This window comes from Microtus oregoni, unplaced genomic scaffold (genome assembly GCF_018167655.1).
Source record: "Microtus oregoni isolate MIOR12 unplaced genomic scaffold, Mior012 000006F_ref0000085, whole genome shotgun sequence".
NCBI classification, from domain to species: Eukaryota; Metazoa; Chordata; class Mammalia; order Rodentia; family Cricetidae; genus Microtus; species Microtus oregoni.
In genome coordinates, this window is record NW_024543065.1 from 7,490,421 (window position 1) to 7,507,335 (window position 16,915).

Here is a 16,915-nt window from a genome sequence, read left to right on the forward strand (position 1 = left end):
ATTACTCAGTTAATTTTTTAACCACTGTTTATATGAAACCATCTTGGGAGTAAATTTTCACTAATGTATCTTCTTTTCTCTTATGTCCTTCTTGTTCCTTTGAACGTGACCATTGTGTGATTCATACTCAACTGTGGGTTACTGTTGAAATAGACTGTGTGCGTGTGCCCCCCATCACCTCTCATTTGCTGTACTTCATCTTTTTCCCCACATCTTCTGCCAGTCCCTGAAGTGGACTTGCTATCAGACATTTCAGAGGAAGACCCTTTTGGGGAGGCTGATCAGACCACACTAGATAGCTTGGAGCTGCCATCCACGGGTGGAGCATCAGAACAAGGCGACCTTGAGGTGGCCACATCAGATTCTGTTTTAGATCCTGTTGTAGCCCCTCTGCAGCCTGACTGTTCTTCCCTCCATGAGAAGACTCTCCAACCGGCTGACCATAAGGATTCTGAATTTGGTTACTTTTCCTTTAACTTTTACAAATACTTTGCCTCTGGCTTGCCCTCCCTTCTTGATGAAGATGGATACCTTGCTTTCCCCAGCCTCCCCAAGCTCTGGGTTTCCTTTCTCCCTCCAGATGTTCAACATTATATCCCCATCACATCACCTTCATTCATTCCTTCACTTATCCTCATCTTTGGGCTGCTTCTCTCAGCTTCTCAGTCAGTTTGTTTTTCTCTTACCTTTTCACTTCCTCTGGCACTAGTCCTCTGCTATCTGGAGGGGAAAGCCACCACCTTCCATGTTTTTTATGACTATGATTTAAATGACAAACCAGAGGAAGAGGAAGCAGTGGCTAACATGCCTCCATAAACTACATTTTTTGAAGTTCACCCAACTGTTCTTTGTTATATTCTCTTTCTAATATAGAGTCTAAACCTGTGCATCAATTTTACTGACTATCCTCAAAATAGTATGTACGCATTTACACACACACACAAACACACACACACACACACACACACACACACACACACACATGATTAATGTAGATACTTCTTTGCATCACTATCCTGAGTCTAGGCACACACATTCTGATTCAGACCAAACTGGGAAAATTGTTGTATAATATCATAAATTAGATTGTTAAGGAGTGTGTGAGCTGGGAATCTGTATTGGCCTTAAGCGTTCATCCTGGCTCTGTTCCGAGGATATATGTTAGTGCTGTTCTTTAAGCATGAGAACTTTATGTTTTGAAATAAAACATAGAATGTTTTGGTATAATTGTAATTGACATGTATCAGTAGAACTTAGTATTACTAATCTTGATCAAAACCCAGGCTTGTACTTGCTCTTAGGAGCCCAAGTCTGTAAATGACACTCCTGATGTTTCTAAACTGAATCTCAGAAACTCCATGATGGCTTTTTAGCATTTGGGAACCAGAGAGATGAATTATAGCGACATCTTCTTTCTTCTACCCTGACTCGTAAGAGTCAGCAGCAGCTACTTTATAGGAAAGATGATAGTCTGTTATTTAACAAATATGTATGAAAAGTCAAACTTGACTTTGAGAAAGTAGATTATATATTAAAGGTTGGCCTGTTTTGCTTTGTTATTTTAAATGAGGTGTCTGAGACTTTTTACATCTGTGTAAGACAGATTTTTTTTGAAGCATTCTACCTTTGCACTACAAGGAAGTCAGTCTTAACATGTGCAGTGTATTTTTTAATTATTTTGCTCAAGGTGGTCTGGTGATTAAGTGTCTTGATTCTGAGGGATTCTATTAACACAGATTAAAACACAGAATCCAGAGCAAACCCCCAAGAGAAAATATTAGAAATGGATGAGTATCCATTATAGGAGAAATTGTAATTCATTACATTTACTTAAGAAATACCAAAGATCAACTCTTTAGTGAGTTAACTGTTGACCAAGAAATTGGAGGCTGATTCTTCACAGAGCTGTGTCCCATTTTCCACCTCTGATGGAATGAGGTGGGGAAGAGAGGTGCCCATGGCCGTCTATCAGTCAAGCACACCATTCAATAGTCACAAACAAGGCCCTTGGAACCCTCCTTGGCACTCTCATGCCAGCACAGGAGAGGGCATGTGGGTGGATGATCCTGGAAAGCCGATTTTCCTTTCATGCTAGTGTTTTTGTTTTTACCATTAGTTTCCTGCTATCAGTATTTACTCAGTACTACTTAGTCTTAAGTGTTCAAATTAATTCTTTGGGGTCTTTAGATATTTCCCATTAAATATTGAGAAATGTCCAACTGCAGAATACTATTGTATAAAAATTTTATGGAAAGAAGTGGCTATATTTTAAAAAGATTATTTGCAAATACACATTTTAATATGAAAAAAAACTAATTGGCTAATTTTGCCCCAAGAAAATCTTTATTTAAAAACTGATGGGACAATGTATAATGATGTAAAATCTGCAACCTGTGTAAAGCTGAAGACAAATTTGGCATCTCTCTTTGTACATTGTTGCATTGCTACTTGGCTTTTGCCAACTTTGCAATCTCATATTTTAATTTTTATTCCTGCTTAAAAACAGGAAAATTCTTAAAAGTAGAGCATAACCTAGGGACTGAGAAAGAGTGAAGCTTCCATTCTCCATTCCACCCTTGCGAAGGATCATTTTCATCATCTGTGCAACACTGTAGGTGAAGAAAGACCACAGTGACTTAGTAGCGTTTCCTGAGGGCCAGGAGGAAAGAAAGGCTGGTACTGCTGCTGCACCATTAAGTTTGGACACAGCATCTCTTTCTGCCTTGCTGGTGGAGCCCTCCCAAGGAGCCCCTTCTTTCTGCCTGTGTGCTGTGTGACTTTGCAGGGGAAGATGGAAGACTGGAAACATACCTGCAGGAGGTGGCTGTTTTCCCTATGTGAAATAAGAAGTGCCTGTTGCCTGCAGTTCCTTTTGTTGGGGGGCTAGGGGTGGGGTGGGAGAGGATGGTGGAATGTACTTTTGGGGTTTATCTGAGTTTTATTTGTTGTGGCTTTTTAAGATCTTTTATTCTCTTTTATTTTAAAGCCTTAGATTATGGAACTCTGGGTTGTTTCTGGTACTTGCTGATTGATACACTTACATTTATTTGCTTTTTCCCCCTGTGTGTGATTTAATTTCACAGAAAAATACCTTGAGAGTAGAAGGGGATAATATTTATGTCAGACATAGCAATTTAATGTTGGAGGTTTGTATGATCTAAGAACCGCTGCACTCTGTCCTCTGGCTGCCAGGCTGCTGTGGACGGGAGGTCACGCACAGGCTGCCTGGCCGTTCTTCCAGCACAGTGCATGCAATGCATGGGGTTCTCGAACTTGGGAGTGCATGCTACCAGTCCAGCTTGGTTCTTAGGTGGTGTAGGTAGGGATATGTCTATTTCAAGTTTGCAAAGTGACAGCTCTCTGTATTTAAATAAGGTTTATTCTTTACTAAGTAAGCCTGTTTCCCTGGTAGGTCACATTTAAGTTATAGAGTCTGAAGTAAGATGAACCCATTTTTAATATACTTTACACAGAATAATTACATTTTTTATTTGACATTGGCTCATTCATTTGACTCAATCTATGACTTCACCCCCTTTTTTGACCTCTGTACAATCATGTGATAAGGTATGTGGCCCATTTAAATGATTCTTCTTGAGACTATTAATAGACTAATTAATAGAATTGTTCTGATTAGAAGGAAAGAACAGAGGAGAGAGGGTGGAAGGCAAGGGGTGGGGGGGAGATGAGAAATTGGAGTTATAAAGTGTATTCCCATGTCAGAGTAGGACATGCTAAGGTGCTGTGTGCAGTGTGTTTAGTGGAGACCTGCAGGTCTTGGGAATCTGACTAATCTGTTAGGTTGCTTTTGGCAGCTTTGATAACTGCTAAAATGTATTTTTGCTTAACTTACTAAAATGCTGTAAAGTATAATAAGTAACATAGCTGTGAACAAATGCAAGAAATGTGCCTGATCTCAAGCCAGTCGTTTCTCCACGCCATGCAAAAGTTTCAGGTTTTCGTGAGTTTTTGCAAATGGCTATAGAAGCTCATCGTGAGCTACTATGCTTGTGCATGACTGTGGATGACCTCATTTTATCAGATGCATGACCTGCCTTTGGGAGTGGGGCTGGAATCTACAGGCAGCCTGTGATTTTTGAAGTATAAGAAAACATGTAAAATCCTGTTAATTCCAATTCCTGAACATTGATTACACATGTACTTCTTACCAGAGCCAGTTTTTTTTTTTTTCTTTTAAATATGCTGGATACCTTTGTCAGGGCCTAGGCCAATGAAAATAGGACTAATAGATTTTTTCATCTTTGTAAAGAGACCACATGTTTCATGAGGTGACTGGGTTTCTCCTTTGTTCTTGGCATTACGTGAGACCAATATGTGATTCATTTAAAGAGAGACTAAGCATAAAAAGCCTCTGGAAGCAGTTATTTTATTCCTCGAGAATTAGAAGCCACTACTAGGGGTTCGTGACAAAGCCACCCCTTGGTTTTTCTATTTCTGTTGATGGTCCTGGACAGGCCAAGTGTGTGCTTCTATGTTTAACCTTCTTTTTTTTGCTATATTCACAGAGTACAGTATAATAATAACCTTTATCACAAAGGTAAATTTGTGGGAACAAAGTCATAGGCTGCTATTTAATTCCAAGTATTTAAAAATGATTGTTAGCCATTATGGTCAGTCCCAAGGTTCCCTTCTAATAGGGATAATTTAAAATCCCAAATAGAGAAGACATTAAAATCATTCAAATATAAGTAAAATAATTCAGTGGCCTCATTTTCAAATTTTTATGAACTCAGGGCTATTCACAGGTGATAATATGGCTTTCGAGACTCGGCATTTTCTTGCTTTATTATGTTTTTGAATAATAAGTTTACTTATATCTTATTTTTTGGTTCTATTTTTGCCCTGCTGGGTCTTTTTCCGTTCTGGATCCCCTTTGTCATGTTACATGTTGCTAGGACCTGGATAAGGCCCAGGAGGACATACTGAAACACCAGGCTAGCATTAGTGAGCTCAAGCGCAATTTTATGGAGTCTACACCCGAGCCGCGCCCTAACGAATGGGAGAAACGACGTATCACACCTCTGTCCCTACAGACACAAGGGGTATGTCACTAGCTGTTTGTTGCCTTCGTGTCGCACTGCAGGTGTCCATCTTGTTTGCTGGTTCTCAGAAGTTAGAAAATGCTCCCACATAAATTCTTTTGTATTGCTAACTTTTTAAAAAAATACTAAGTATTAACAATGTAATATCCATTGCCCTAATTCTTAGGTAAATTTTATGAATTTCAAAGTACTTTTGGAATATTTTCAGAGTAATTTTATTGTTGTGTTCAGGTAAATTAGTATCATGGAATTGTTATTTAGGACAATTTAGAAGCTAATGTAATACTGTGTCTACTAAATTTCTTAGTTATTGACTTCTCAAATAAGGACGTTTGGTTGATAAAGGAATGTAAAACATATGTAGTCTAGTTTAAGGTCATTACTCTGAAGATAATGACTTAAGATTTACCTTTGGAGATTGATGGGATCCGTTGAAAAGTTGCAAAACATTATATATTATGAAATATTATATATCAGTGCATTTATGAAACATCCGTGCAACGGTAAACAGAGTCATGTTTCAAAACTTTATAGACACTAGTGGGACTTGCACCCATTCTTACTTCTTTTCACGATCTGCTTTTCACCTTCAAGTATTGCCTGTAGGATATACTCTTAGAATATCTCTGCATTCATTTCATTCTTTTCTTCTTTTCTGATGCTGGCAGATTGCTCCTGTGGTTGAACAGCAAATTCATGAGCATGTCCTTCTTGCGGAGACTGGCAACAGTATACTCTGCACTTTGGAAAGCTGTTCAAAAATGTTGCATTAAAATTTTATTATTTCCCTTTCATTATGTAGTGAGTTTTGCCTAGTTATAGACGTTTGATTTAAACATTCCGATGTTGGTTTACTCACCTTGCCTCAGAGCAAAGCTTCCAAGTTTATGGCACTGAGCAAAGGTCATTTCTGAACCGAAAAATGCAGCCTTTCAAATGGAGAGATTACATTCTCTTTATGCTGGGGATTGCGAAGGAGGAAACCAGCATTTACAGATTTTCTGAAAAACCAGTAGTTTTAGGAGCGTAGTCTGGAATTTCCAGAGAAACGGCTGCTGCTGACCTAGGAAGGAACAGCTTTCCTCTGTACTACTCTGTCTGGTTCGCTTCACTGTTGCTGGAAGTGTGATGTATGTGTCTTTTTGTTGATTATGTCATTGTTTAAAACAATAGAGAAGAGGAGACCATCTTTTCAAGGATATTCTAACCGTGAAGGAGAAGTACCTGATGGCGGCTACACGGACAGTTGAAGAGGAAGCTCAGGCGGCCAAGGTGTTCACCTTGCATCATTGGATCTGCTTTTGCTCCCTTCCCCCATGCATTGCTATTCACAGCCAGAGATATTTTTTAATGTGTCAATCTAATTTTCAAATAGTTGTTGAATGTTTAAAAAGCCAGGCTCCTTTGTGTTAGGGGTATAGGAACTTGGAGAAAAATCACTATTTCAGTCAACACCTTACATGCAATTTGAGAATAAGGAAGTACAGGAATGTCATTTGTTCTAGGTGATATATGATCCGTCATTTGATCTATGTGGCCTCTGGTTGGGAAACTAGTCACTTAGGCACATGGTGGTACTGTTATGATATATATACATGTGCTTTGGTTCATGACTTACTAATCACATATGGGAAAGCTTTTGAATTTTCATTTTTAAGATTTTTAGTGTAACAAAACAGATAGTAGTTTCTTTCTCTTTGTATCCTTGAAATGCCTGTCACGAGTGAGGACAAAAGCTTTCTATTTCTTTTCCACTCTACTCTTCTGCTGAGGTTGCTTAGCCAACTTATTAGTTTGGAGAATTTGGAAGAGGAGATGTTCACGAGGGTGGCGCATAAGGCAAGCAAGTGAGGGACCCCAAGGCCTGGACCCCCAAACTTGAGGCTAGGAATGAATGTCAATTTCACCAGGATCCGACTGGAGGTGGCAGCAATGTGCTGTGTTAGGCTCTGTGAGAAGGGGGCAGGGTAGACAGCAGGCTTGTTCATTAATGAATAGAGATTTTTACATACTAAGAATCTTAAAAAGGTGAAACAGTGTTGTGTTGGAAGGGTCAGGAAGAGATGGCATTTAAAGCAAATTCTTAATGATAAGAAAATAGACCAAAGCTGGGAAATGGTTGCACACACCTTTAATCCTAGCACTTGGGAGGCAGAGGTAGGTGGCTGTCTGTGAGATTGAGGCCAGCCTGGGCTACAACGCAAGTTCTGGTACAGCCAGGGCTACACAGAGAAACCCTGTCTCAAAGAAACTATGGAGAAAATGTATCCATACTGAAGGAAGAGCACATGCAACTGCTGAGGTAGGAACTGGTTTCAGGACCCAAAATGACCAAACGACATGAGCTTTAAAAGCAGGGAAATATTCATCAGAATGCATAGAACCTAAGTCAGCTGCCATCCTTTGATAAGGGCTTTTAGAAATATTAAGTAGAATTTTGGTGAAGATGTTTAAGACTATGATTTTCTGGATCTCATGTGTTAAGGATGTACAGCATAAAATAACTTGAGGTTAAAGTGAAGTTATGCAACATTAATCAGGAAAAGCTCCTAGTATTCATTCTCTGATGTGGAAAATATATACTGTATATAATATATATCCTTTTGTTATCCGGTTGACTCTTCACCCGTGAAGCTTTTATTGGCCATCTGTCTGTACTGTTTGTCTCTCGAGATAACATGCCCTCAGCCTGCTCATGCTTTGACTTGAGTTGAATACTATTTTAGTTTCTGTCTTTATTATGTCTTCTTTTCCATTTTGATTTTCTAGGGTTCCTTTTTTGTCTTTGGATAATAATCATTATTGAAAAGTAGAAAAAAATAATGCAAGTATTTGCCTAAAGTTTCCAAATTCCTATAGTATGAGTCTCAAAATTCTTTTTTTTTCTTAAAATTCTTTTTAAAAGATTTGTTAATTTTTATTTTACATTTGAGTGTTTTGCCTACATATATGTCTCTGTACCTCATATGTGCTTGGTGCCCACAGAGGTCCGAAGAGGGCATCCAAATCCAGGTCCAGTAGTTTGTGAATCACTGTGGGTGCTGGGAATCGAACCTGGGTCCTCTGCAAGAACAAGTATTCTTAACTGTTGAACCGTTTCATCTTTTTTAACCCCTAGATGGTTTTTTTTCTTTCTTTTTTGTTTAAGTATCTTATTTAAAAACTAAATAGATTGAATTTTCAAAAATAGCTTTAGTTTGATCATGAATAATTTTGGGGGTAGAACAGAAAATTGGAAACCAAAGAATTTTTAGTTTTTAATGGGTAAGTAACTATTGTCTGCCCTCTCATGTATTATGAGACTTATGATGATTTGTATTCTTTTGTGAATCTTTGAGAGATTATCTACTCTGTAGTCTTACGGTTTTTTGGAGGATGTAATATTGAAGGTTGATTCCAGGGTATTGAACATGTAGGACAAACACTACATGAGTGACTTTCCCAGTCAGTAAAATACTTTTGAATATATTTTATTAATTCAGTGCAAAATACTTAAATTCCACAATGCCCCACCCCCTTGGTTTGGCTATGTTTTGAGACAGGGTTTCTCCATAGCTTTTGGTTCCTGTCCTGGAACTTGCTCTATAGACCAGGCTGGCCTCACACTCAGAGAAATACGCCTGGCCTGCCTCTGCCTCCCAAGTGCAGGGACTAAAGCTGTGCTCCACCAGTGCTAAAATTCCACAATTTTTATTAATAAAGATCAGAAACTTTTTTTTTTTGCTGGAAATTTTAAGAACTTACCCAGCCCACCCTCCCCCTCCATTCTTCTTAGGTCAAGGTCTGAAGAACACTTTGTACGTGCCATACATGTATAAAGTCTGGAGAATGTGGTTTATTAAGAATTTTCAAAGTTCCACATGGCAGGGCTGGGAGGGGTGCTCATCTTTTGTGTCATTCCAAGTTTCTAGGGTTCTCACAGCTGACTAGGAAGCGTTGTTTAAGGGGTAGATATGTAAAACTTAATATATCTGCCTTAATAGATTTTCAGTAAACAGATGGGCTGTTTATTGCTCACGGAGTACTGAGTTTTCAGTTCTGAGATTGTCTTAATTTTTTTTTTAACTGCCTGTGTTTGTGTCGTCCCCCACCCCAGTCTGTCAAGAAAGGGCATTGCACAAATATGCTTTATTAAGTGTGTGAGTCAGAGGTGCAGAGTGGATCCAGCATAGAAAAGAAGCATTTCTAATGTAGGGGCTGCTGGAGGGATCATTCCCTGCCAGAAAAGAAGAGGCCAAGGAGCTACCTCAGAAGTCAGTGTTTGAGGGTTTCGGGGTGTGCCTTGCTGTGTTCAGTGATGAATGCCTTGGAAATGACTTCTGTAGCTTCCAGCTTCCAGAGATTCTCAGGCAAGGTGCAAAAGCTGGCACTCGGGCCAACTTTCATATAAGCCTGCTCCTATCTTCAAAATTCTAGCTTTTCCTTCATCGTATGCTGTTCTGTTACTCTTTCTTGTGTAACCTTTCCTTTCTCTTAGTAGGTCACTGCCGTCTGTCCTGATGTATTGCTGACTCTGCTCTTCCTTTTCTGACCTCTAGAGCCTAGAAGAGGAGATAACATCAATTTTGTTTAGTGGAAAGGGCTTTTCTCATAATATGAGAGCCTCCTTCCCTTCAGCCACCACTTGGACAGCAGAGGGCGCTGCTGTGAACTCTAATGCACCTAGAGAAAAGCTTTCTTCTGCGCCCTTCCCACGCTTGACTGAGGTGCATTTTGCTTTGTTTCCCCTGCTTCTAAAAGCCACTTGAGAGACAAAATTTTCTTTCTTTCTTTCTTCCTTCCTTCCTTCCTTTTTTCCTTCCTTTCTTTCTTTCGACTATTTAGGTACCTTTTCCTCCACTTTACTAGTGAAATCACTGCGTGGGAGAAACATTCAATAAACAGTGATTTTGAACATAAAGAAGTAGATTTATGTTTGGATAATTTTTCCTATTTAATTTTTGTTAAAAACCAAACCAAAACAAAAACTGACTAAATGTAGAAAACTTTTTAAACCACTGAGGCCCAGATCTGGAGTTACTAAGCAAAAGGAAAATGTCGGCTGAGGGGAAGCTAGCTTAAGTGCTTTGCGGAGCTCGAGTTCTCGGAACCCAAATTTCAGGCATCTTCTGGTGGTTTGGTTTTCAAAACACCATACACGTACCTGCCAGACTTCCTGAGCTAATTGTGTTGGGGTGCCGGTCTGGAATTCCCTAAACTTGAGTTAAATCTGTCTAGCCATTTGAGGCTAAGTAAAGAAATAACAGTTATATACTGACCTGTAATAAGCCAGAAACATCTGCCCTAGAAATGCTATGAGCACTGGGTATCTTCTTCTGTGGAGCAGTTTGTAGTTAAATGTTACTTGTTTATAAAAGTAGACTCAGGGTTTTCAGTTTGCATCTGAAACTCCTGGGTTTTCATTAAAACTGGAAAGGTGATTTTCTTATTTCGTTAATCACATGCTTACATGGTATGACTTTTGAGCAACTCAAAATTACCATACATTTCAGAGTAACAGGTTAGAGCGCCTGTGGCATATGTTTGTAGGTACCATTGAGAATTGTGATCTCATTTAGATCTGTGTGTCCGTGTTGCTGGGACCCATGAAGTAGCTGGTATCTATTGGGACACCTCTGAGTACACCAGTGTCCTTCTGCATTTATGTGGTGACCCCTTGAGTAAACAGCACTGCTGCCTGGAGCGGAATTACTTATCAGTTCAATCACTGGTAGTGTCATGAGGATGCAAACTGGTAGCTCCGCTTCATTTGTGCAAGTGTAAGGTACTATGACGCTTTAGAAACTCCTAAAAGAACTCTACCCTGGTTAATACTGCAATATAGTAATGTTACTCCTATATTCAGTATGCAGGTATTACAGGTATTAGATAGAACGGTTAGCTACCGTATTAATCAGATAGAATTAATGTGCTGCTAAGAAATAGGTGTCCACAGGGTTTGGGATGATGGTCTTCAGTAGTAAGCTTGACCCATTTTCACTATTAGTGGTGATGGTGAATGAACTCAATTCTAAGAGAAAGCGTGTGAGGCGAATGTTGACACCCACCCAACTCTCTGTATTGCAAATGGAGATGTTAATAATTGTCCGGAACGAATGTTTTAATATTAATAGCCTTTTGAAACCGAATATGATTTTGCCGATCCGAGCTTTTTATTTTTTTAACCCCAAGAATAGGATTTCTCTGTGAGACAGCTCTCACTGTCCTGTGACTCTCTCTGTAGACCAGGTTGGTCAAACTCACAGAGATCCGCCTGCCTCTGCCTCCCCAGTGCTGGCATCAAAAGTGTGTGTCACCACTGACTGGCTGCCAAGCTAATTTTTAAAAAGCACCCCTGATCCAGGGGGAGGAAAAAAGGAAAGCGATCCTTGATGCTACTCTTAGGGTCCCAGCCAGTGTTCTAGATTCAGACTAAAGTGTTTGAGGAACAGGATTTTTTTGTTGTTGTTAATTTTTTTAAGCTTTTTTTAAAAAATATTTTATTTTTTTTAATTTCATTTTACATTCCATCCACAGTTCTGCCCCTTGCTGGCTGCTCCCCCCCCCCAGCCCACCCACTGAGGAACAGATTTAAAATTTATCCTTTAAGTGGATTAGGAAGCTTAAGTCTAATTACACATTTTTTTTTAACATTTTCAACTTTATAAATAGGGTTTGTAATTTTTTTTAATTTCTTAATTTCTTTTCAAGAATACTGGCTGTTTTTGTCTTTTTTTTTTTTTTTTGTTAGTGGTGTGGCATTTATCTATTGTCCTCTGTGACCTTGAGCACAGGTTTCAGTAGGGTGGCTGTTCTGTGTTTGCATTGTCACCTGTCTGTCTCAGTGCTTGTTGAGGTAAACGATACTGATTTGTGTCCCCGGTTGCTTTTTGTTTCCAGACTCGCGCTCCTGCATCGGAAGGGCCTTGCACTGGAGCCAGGGACGCTGTTAAGGTTCCCCCTCTTCCATGTTAATGCCACGCTAACCCCTCTCATCTGCCTCATGTTGCCCTGCTTCCCTTTCAGTTACCATCATAGTCATCTTTGTGTTTCTTCATGACATGAATCTGCCATCAGTTAATTTGAGTTTCCACTGTTTTTATTTATTCATATATTTTTTTGTTTCCCCTCATCCACTTTTTTTTTGTACAGAGTTCACATGAGACTCTGAATGTAGTGGAGGAGAAGAAACGGGCAGAGGTTGGGAAAGACGAAAGAGTAACCACAGAAGAAATGAATGGTAAAGAGATGTCAGCTGGGAGTGGTCCTGGGGAGACTCGTAAGGTGGAGCCCGTGACACAAAAAGACTCCACCTCCCTGTCTTCTGAGAGCAGCAGCAGCAGTGAGAGTGAGGAGGAAGATGTGGGAGAGTACCAGCCCCACCACCGAGTGACCGAGGGCACCATAAGGGAAGAACAGGAGGAGTATGACGAGATGGAGGAAGAGCCCGGCCAAGCAGTCAAGGTAGTAGAGAGGGAGGCAGCAATGCCTGAAGCCATCCCAGACAGACAAGCAGAGGCCAGTATACTCCCAGTAGAAACAGAGGCCCAGGAAGCTGTAGTTGCCCAAAAGTTGCCTGGAGAGAAGAGTGTACATGGAGACACTGTTAAGCAAGACATAAGAGAAGAGACCGAGGAAGAGCAACACACAGTTAACGGAGAGGTGTCCCATGTTGACATTGATGTTTTACCAGAAATTATTTGTTGTTCAGAGGTAAATGGGAGTCTCAAGCATGAGCTAAACTCTAGCACTCTTTCTCAGGGGGAAACGCCTGCCTTTCTTCACCTTTCCCCTAATTCTCCTTCGACTTTTTCAGCAAGAATCTGATATTTCTGTCTGGAAGAAGGGGAGCACTGCTCTGTAGATCTTCTGCAGCTCAGGTCACAGTTTCTAGCTCCTTGCTGCAGCTGGATTGCCTGTAGGGTAAACTTCCACAACCACGTCTCTTCTTCTCGTTTCCATTTCAGTTTTTCTTTGCATGTTTTGGGTGCTTTTTTGTCTTTCTTTGCACTACTTCCTCAATCACATGCCTTTTTTTCATAGTGTTCTGTTGGAAGTTGGTGGGTTTAAGTGCATGTGTTCCTGTTGTAATGATTGGGTTTGACTTTCTGGACCATTTTCTTACTCTTTCTTAGAACTGTGAGGTGGTTTCTGACAGTGGTAAGGACATTAGTTCTTGAATGCCACTGTGGTTCCTGTCTTTAGAGTCCAAGGAGAATGTGGTCTGGTTGAGAGCCTTTCCTTCTTGACATCAAGGACTAAAACATTCAGCAGAAGTGCACTCCTCTTTTCTGGTTCTTACATCAGGCCTGGATGATTTGCAAATTGATTATTTTGTAGACTGTTCTATATTAGTTATGTCTTTTATTTTCAAGAAAGCGAACCTTGCATATTCCTCTCAGATTTTGTCTTGATCATTAGGAGCAATGTCTTTCCCATGATAATTTACTTACACAGGAATGTCTCTTGATTCCAGAAACCCACAATATTGGGATTTATCAACCTTTGCTCTCTGATGGAGAGTGGGCAGTCTTTAATTGGCTTTGTTTTGGAGTAAATAGGTTGCTTTAAATTTTCATATTTCACTTCAGAGAAGGCCTCTCAAGAGTCTTTTGAACACTTTGAACTGCCTTTTCCATTTAAATAATTACACCTGTCGGGGCCTTTTCTCAAAGGAAGTGTTAAAATATTTGGTAGTGCTATAGTCTGGTATACTTGAGCATGTATGCTCAGCAGGGTTAACAGATAATTGAACCTCTCTGCAGGTTTAAAATCTTTCTAATGCACCACCAGTAGACTAATTTTCGTTATAACATTGTATTGTACTTAATGCAAAAGAAAGCAAACTTTCAGGCAAAAGTCATTGAAAATAATCATACTTGAAAATACCCTTTCAGTAAACTTCAGTAGAAATATAGGTGGTTACCTTTAGTGCATTCTATTATCTTTCAGTTTTAAAATTTTTTTTTCCCCAAAGTAAAGTATACATGTATCAGTGTAGTGGTTTAGGGCTGTCACAGTTGAAGAACGATGCAATTTAGGGGGGTCATTGTTTTACCTTACACACACACACACACACACACACACACACGTAGGAGATATAGCTGAAGGAGAATTTGTCTTTTCTATCTTTTAGGTTATATTATCTTTTTTTTTAGTTTATTTTCCTTTTCCTCTTTTCATGCATGAATGTGTGTTTGGGTTTTTTTTTTTAACAATTATTTTTGAAGGTTCCTTTAAACTCTTCTACTTTATGACCACTAGAATTTACCTTTCCCTTCCTTTTCCACCTTAGCCACCAGTGGTAAAAACAGAGATGGTAACAATTTCTGATGCCTCACAAAGGACAGAAATCTCCACCAAGGAAGTCCCCATTGTTCAAACTGAGACCAAAACCATCACATATGAGTCTCCACAGGTACAAAAGCTCAAGATTTGGACTGTTTGAATTCCCTTTTTGTTTAGTATGAATACTTCTGTTTACAGAGTCTTCCCCGTTTCTGACTTTGACATAGCTTTTCATACTTTGTAGCTGTTCCGGCAATGTAACCTGCTCTGTTGCTGTCTTAGATTTAGACAGAGAGCTACAGGCAAATGGGTGACCTCCAAAGGCCTGGGGATAGAGCACTTCTAGTAGTGTGAGGCTCAGAGTTCAGTCTTTGGTTCCTAGGGAAAGAAAAACCTCAATTAGAGAGGAGGAGTAAGTGTATATCGATGACTTAGTTCTTACATAGGGAGCCATAATATGATTAGTTAAGAGAAGCAGCACAAGCCCTATCCTGTTACTGTAGGACCCTTCTGCCTTGTACGTATGTATCTATGGGTACGTTCTTGGGAAGGAAATGACCTAGATATGATAGGTTTTATACGTTTATAGTATTATAAGGATCCCCCTGCTCTGACTCCATGAAAGCAGACTGAATAAACTCATGTTTTATTCTGATATTAGAGACACCACATCACTTTCTCCCCTTTCTGCTGGGTCATTTTTCTTAGGAATACGCAGTCATTTTCATGGAATCAGTGTCAAAGAACTGTGTGCTGGATTTTAGGTCTGCAGACAATGGTTCTGCGAAGGTTTTTTAAATAAGAAGTCTGGAGAGATTGCTTAGTTTATATTGCTTTGCCACCCACGCTTGAGAACCTGAGTTCAGATCTCTGTTCAAAGCTGGGGTGGTTCATGCCTGTAACCCCAGTGCTGGGGAAAGATCCTAAGGTTTACTTGCCAGCCAGTGTAGCCAAATTGAATTAGTCATCTTCAGGTCAAATGAGACATTCTGCCTTACAAACAAGGTAACCAACGTTTGATAAGACTTCACAACACATGTGTATGCACACATACACACAAACAAAATGGGTTCATCATTTCAAAATGGACCTGTGTAAAATGTTTGTAATAAGTGGTTTGCCTTTCTCTGGCAGGATTGCACTGAGGTGAAGGATGTCAGGTCTTAAAGTATGTTTTTTAAGAGTCTGAGTGTGTATATGTATGCAGTATGTCTCAAAAACAAGTAGATAACAGTGAGGACTCTAAGAGAGACATACATGGATCTAATCCACGTGGGAAGTAAAAAAGACAAGATCTCCTGAGTAAATTGGGAGCATGGGGACCTTGGGAGAGGGTTGAAGTCGGGAGGGGAGAGGCAGAGAGAGGAGCAGAGAAAAATGTAGAGCTCAATAAAAAATAAAAAAAGAAATTAAAAAAAGTCTCAAGCATGTTATCCATGTGTGCGGATAGATCCTGCATAAGAGCAAACAGGTTTCTTATCATGGGCAGGTTTGTGAGAATATTGTTCTTACGCCTGTGTTGTGGTAAGTACCTTTAGCAGCTCAGGTACCCGAGACAGTCCGAGAGGAATTTCTTTGTGTTGTGTTAGGAAGTAGGCACATAGGTTTGCAATCGTAATGTAAGCAACCTACCTGTTAATTTACTTTGTTATTTTTCATGTTAAACTCTAGAATCTTCTGCCTCTTCCAGTGTTAAAGCAATCAAAACAAAATAGCTCCTTTTAAAATATATACAATGGGATATATATATATAGTGTGTGTATGTATATGGCATACATGAAGTATAGTCACTTATATAATAATATATTCACTCATAAATGTATATACTCATGAGATGCCAACTGTTATAAGAACTATGTAAGTTTTACAAAATATATTAGGGATAAGCAGATAACCAAATATTTAAGTTCAGTTTGTCCTCATCAGGTTCTGTTACTAGTAATCTGAGAAAATATTTACCTATTTTTACCCACCTGTGCTTAAAAAACAATAGCAAAGTCAGTACTTCTGGTCACTGTGGAAACTTCTTCACCTGGCTCTTGGGTTCCTTTTTCTAGCTTCTACAAATGTCCCCAGACAAATGCTCTTCACTATTGTTTGACTTACAGTCTCACCTTCACTTCATTCTACTTCCTGTTTCTGCCACAGGGTTTGTTTCTGTACATTCACTGTTTTTCACAGCTCCTCTTTTCAATGCCAGCTCCTTTCTGGACCATGAACCACTACTACCAACATGCAAAGGACAGGCAGATAGCGTCTCCTGCCAACTGCGGAATCTTAGAAGATGCATACTCAGTGGGCGGGGTCTTTTCTGACATGATGGAAGTTAAGCATTACTTTGTATTTTTCCTCCAACTATCCAAAGATTGATGGCGGGGCTGGTGGTGATGCGGGCACGTTACTGACTGCACAAACCATCACATCTGAGTCCGTGTCAACAACGACAACCACACACATCACCAAGGTAAAGCAATGTAGGGGAACCCTAGGGAGAGGATGGTACATGGCAAACAGATCTTTTCTGTATTATTCCTTTGTTCTATACACACTTCTGAGTAATACACAGCCAGTGCCAGTGAACTAAA

At 39.7% G+C, this 16,915-nt stretch overlaps 1 protein-coding gene across 21 annotated transcripts in view; it reads left to right on the top strand.

Moving 5' to 3' along the window:
• The window catches only part of Epb41l2 (erythrocyte membrane protein band 4.1 like 2), a 173,190-nt gene that overhangs the window by 139,319 nt on the left and 16,956 nt on the right, over positions 1-16,915 (top strand). For 3 of the 21 annotated variants that reach the window (XM_041654326.1, XM_041654328.1, XM_041654327.1), the window contains 8 exons: positions 3,084-3,146; positions 4,917-5,063; positions 6,237-6,335; positions 9,602-9,769; positions 11,943-11,996; positions 12,195-12,755; positions 14,338-14,460; positions 16,696-16,794. In XM_041654326.1, the coding sequence (XP_041510260.1) occupies positions 3,084-3,146; positions 4,917-5,063; positions 6,237-6,335; positions 9,602-9,769; positions 11,943-11,996; positions 12,195-12,755; positions 14,338-14,460; positions 16,696-16,794 (1,314 nt within the window). Of the gene's footprint in view, positions 1-3,083; positions 3,147-4,916; positions 5,064-6,236; positions 6,336-9,601; positions 9,770-11,942; positions 11,997-12,194; positions 12,756-12,858; positions 12,966-14,337; positions 14,461-16,695; positions 16,795-16,915 lie in introns of those variants that run through there. The other 18 variants (XM_041654331.1, XM_041654332.1, XM_041654338.1 and 15 more) reach the window with 15 other exon arrangements.